General features: G+C 35.2%; 1 protein-coding gene across 2 annotated transcripts; it reads left to right on the plus strand.

The window, feature by feature from the left end:
• LOC107646261 (glutathione gamma-glutamylcysteinyltransferase 1) lies at positions 144-3,851 on the plus strand. Of its 2 annotated transcripts, none has more exons than XM_016350458.2 (8): positions 144-329; positions 403-559; positions 641-879; positions 988-1,151; positions 1,291-1,342; positions 2,095-2,322; positions 2,402-2,902; positions 3,466-3,851. In XM_016350458.2, exons 1-8 carry the CDS (start codon positions 255-257, stop codon positions 3,550-3,552), a joined length of 1,503 nt encoding a protein of 500 aa, XP_016205944.1. In that variant the 5' UTR covers positions 144-254; the 3' UTR covers positions 3,553-3,851. The 2 variants fall into 2 exon arrangements, with proteins under 2 accessions (XP_016205944.1, XP_016205945.1); XM_016350459.2 differs by having other exon boundaries at positions 183-324.

A 4,577-nucleotide genomic window follows, 5' to 3' on the forward strand; every position in this document is an offset into this window, starting at 1 on the left:
TCTAACAAATATGTACAAAAAATTACTAAAAAGAAGAGATACTAGAATCAATTCTAATATTTTCTGAAAAAAAAATAAAGAGTACAGTATTTTTTAAATTTAGGAAAAATTTCTATGAGGAGTGAGGAGAGAATAGTTATTGGGAAGGGTGCCAGTACGGCAGAGGTATCAGCGATGAGCGATAATTAAAAACAAAAAAACGCGGGATATATTCTTTCAATAATTCGGTTACTGTGTTGTGTTTGCAAATTGCAATGGCGACGGCGGGGTTGTATCGGCGGTTTCTTTCGTGCCCCCCCGCCGTGGAATTCGCTTCCTCTCCAGGCAAGGTTGCTTGTTGCTTACTCTGCTTTTTTTATTACCTAATCATCATTTCAATTGAATCGAATCTGCATTCTGCAGCAACTGTTTCTTGAAGCTATTCAGAACGGAACCATGGAAGGCTTCTACAGGTTGGTCTCTTATTTCCAGACCCAATCGGAACCCGCCTACTGCGGCCTCGCAAGCTTATCCATGGTCTTAAATGCTCTTGCCATTGATCCTGGTCGCAAATGGAAAGGTTTCTTACTTCCTATTTCCCTGATTAGGGTTTAGTTGATTGAATCCCCTACCTCAATTTGCTGTGTAATCAATCATACAGGACCTTGGAGATGGTTTGATGAATCTATGTTGGACTGTTGTGAGCCTCTTGAAAAGGTCAAAGCTAAAGGCATCTCCTTTGGGAAGCTCGTGTGCTTGGCTCATTGTGCTGGAGCAAAAGTTGAAGCCTTTCATGCTAGCCAGAGCAGCATCGATGCTTTCCGTGAATATGTCATGAATTGTTCAGCTTCTGATGAGTGTCATGTCATCTCTTCGTACCACAGGGCTGCTCTCAAACAAGTATGTCTTCAAAGCTATAAAATTTGTTTAGGTAGACATTGTTGATGCATATATGGTATTCTGGATGAAATGATGAACATGAATATTTTAATTTAACTTTCACAACAGACTGGAACTGGTCATTTTTCACCTATTGGAGGCTATCATGCTGGGAAGGACATGGCGCTTATTTTGGATGTTGCACGATTTAAGTATCCCCCTCATTGGGTTCCACTTTCGCTTCTCTGGGAAGGCATGAACTATGTTGACGAATCCACTGGACAAACTAGGGGGTAATTTTCTTGTATAAATTTTATACTTTTTGACTTTGTATGCCTAGTTATAGTTAGTAGAAATCAATGATTAGATGTCCATTTACTCAAGAGTGTGTTAATTCTATATGTAATTTCTGTAATTATTTATTCTTTCCAGGTTCATGCTTATATCAAGACCACATAGGGAACCTGGCATGCTTTATACTCTGGTATTTGTCTTTCCATTATATAATGGGCCCAAACTTGGCATTTCATCATATATAAAAATATTGGTATGGATGATAAATTATTGGATAATTTCTGTTACATGTGCGAGTGAAGAGATTCCTTTACTTTTTATTGAACTATACTTCAGTTTCTGTGGTATGGTGAACTTGTTTGTTGGAGCATATTGGACAGTTTGTTTATTTCAAGTTTGTGTGATCTTCTATCTAGCAGATGTTGTGAAATGAACCACAATTTTCCTTTCTTAATCAAGCATTTCCCTTAGTTTGTAATAGATATGAACTTGTTAGTTTGTCTCTTAAAACTATAGATGAAATTGTGTCCAGAAGATACCTTGTTTTCCATCATATTTCATGATATCAATGTCCGTTCAGATACATCCTTTCTTTTGTGATGATATTATCTCATTCAGTTCGTATGGAATTTGCTAGTAGGTGTCTGGAAGAAAAAAAAATTGAGGTTTGATTCAAAAGTCATTTTGAAATCAATGATTACAAAATCCAAGTTGGAAAGTCAGTTTGCACATTGGACCATTTGATGTATTTTTGAGAATATGTGGTGCCGTTCTTAATTTAATGGACTTCAGAATTCTGCGAGTATGAAACTTATTTACATGTGTGGGTGACTGGGTGTGTAGTAATAGTATATTTCTAGAAAGTGATGCCTGTACATTTTGTTGTTTATGTTGGTTGGTGCGGGTGGATGGATGCATTACGCACTTCTTTTGATGTTACAGAGCTGCAAACATGAGAGTTGGATTAGTATTGCGAAATTCCTAATGGATGATGTTCCTCTTCTATTAAAATCAGAGGATGTGAAAGACATTCAAATGGTTCTTTCAATAATAGTCACATCACTTCCATCTAAATTTGAGGAATTTATCAAATGGGTTGCGGAGATCAGGAGGCGAGAAGATGGTGGTCCAAGTTTAAGCCCAGAGGAGAAAGCAAGGCTTGGTGTTAAGGTTTGACATGTTTCTTACCAACTTATCGTAATTCTCTCCAAAATTTTAATCTACTGCAGTTAACTCCTTTTTCATGCAGGAAGAGGTATTGAAACAAGTGCAGGAGACAGGGCTTTTCAAACATGTGATTCGCTTTATGTCAACTTCTTGCAGCATACATTCACCCACTTCAGGTGATGGAGACACCTTACCTGACATTGCTGCAAATGTTTGTTGCCAAGGAGCAGAAATTTTAGGTGGGAAAATTAGCTCATCGGCGGAGTATTGCTGTCATGAAACATGCTTGAAATGCTGTAAAGCTGAAGATGAAAAACCAGTAACAATGGTTTGTGGGACTGTGGTAAATGGCAACAGTGAGCAAGGGGTTGATGTGCTGATTCCTTCTGCTAGAAAATCATGTTGCACTTGCTCTAGCCTAAGTAATTCCATTAGGATGCACCCAGCTAGCACAGATGTGCTAACTGTGCTTTTACTGTCCTTACCATCTACGACATGGTCTGATATCAAAGATGAGCGGCTCTTGAGGGAAATAAATAGCCTGGTTTCAGTTGAAAATCTTCCTACTTTGCTTCAAGAAGAGGTAGTTATCATAATTTCTTTTTTAACAAAAATTTAACTATCTCCTTTTATCCTCAATCTCTTGTTAATTACTAATATCATCCCTTGATGCCTCCAAGTGGTAACAATAATAATTGTTCTGTTTGTTTAATCTTGTGCTCACTGTTTTTGGTTTTCATGAATTTGTGAAGAAAATAATAAAAACATTGGAAAACAATGAAATCATATTTTCTATTTTCACTTTTTTCTTCACAAAATCCTAAACTGAAAACGTTGAAAATGAAACCAAAGATAAAAATACAAACCAAAGAGGTGATTGTCTTTGTTTGTACCTCTTTTAATTCATATATAGAAATTTGCATTTGACCTTTTTATGTAAGCAATGTAAATTCCGTACACAAATATGTTGAACCGCTAGTAGCAACCCACGTATTCGAGTCTTTCGCTGCAGGTTGTTGTACCAAGTCGTGATGCAGTAAACTTCTCAATAAAAAACAATGTCTTTCCATGCATTGTAGCACTCTGATTTTTGCATATTCTGTTCTATTTCCATCTTCTGCTTATAATATAAAATCTGGATTTCAGGTTCTGCACTTAAGACGTCAGCTACATCTTCTGAAGAAATGTCAAGAGGATAAGGTAGATGAGGATCTCCATGCGCCTTTCTCTTAGAATCTCTCTCATTTCGGTCATCCTGGTCAACCCACGTTGAACAGTATAGAATTACTGAAATTGGTGACTATCCGCTGAAGAAATTTTGGTACATAATTGCAATTGCAGCAGGTTTTTATTTTTTAAGTTGTTTTTTGGGACATGCTAGTGCTATTGAAGACGCTAGAGCATTTAGTAATTTACAACTTAGCTGTGATTTTTTTTTTTTTCGATATTTTAACTTTTCATACAAATTTCAAGGAAGAGAAATCATCCGGTGATAGATTTTGTTGAACGATTATAGGAGATCCATTTTTGTATATTCTAATATTCATTGGTCGTCAAATACTCAAATTACATTGTTATATCAAGTAGCTATTCTATTCTATTCTATTCAGAATATGTTTACCATTTCACATTCGGTTTCTGAGATTTGATTTTCTCATCCTCATCATTGAAAGCACGTCAAGGGGAAGGCCAGTGGCACTAATCACTAACTTGGATTTTTAACGTTTTGGAGCATATTTAATGAGTGTTCTAAGAAATGAAACATATTTAATGTATATACATGTCAATTTAACTCAAAATTGCAATGTTTAAAGTTTATTAAATATTTGAAATGAGTGGTTTTGTTTGGGAAGTTTATAAGAATTTCTTTTTCCCTTGAACGAGATAGGCATGAGTTGTGCTTCCATTCAAGCTTAAAATATTGGGATATACAAACACCAATGAAGTCTGAGTAACACTCACTAAGTTTTCAAGAAGTTTTTTATTACACATACAAGTTTTAATAAAATTCAATTTCCAAATCAATCTTTAATTTTTTTTATTTTATTAAACAAATTAATTTCACATCAAAATTGATATAGAAACTAAAAAGAAATAAAAGTCTTAATAAAAAATTCTTATAATCATCAAATCATTAAGAACATTTTCAATGGGCCAAAAATTGAAGCCCTCTGAATCCCTCTGAACAGGGACTTTCTCCTTCCAATAATAACTTGTCATGTGACGAGTTATTATAAAATTAAACATTTATATAAAAT

This window comes from Arachis ipaensis, chromosome B06 (genome assembly GCF_000816755.2).
Source record: "Arachis ipaensis cultivar K30076 chromosome B06, Araip1.1, whole genome shotgun sequence".
In the NCBI taxonomy this organism is placed as follows: Eukaryota; Viridiplantae; Streptophyta; class Magnoliopsida; order Fabales; family Fabaceae; genus Arachis; species Arachis ipaensis.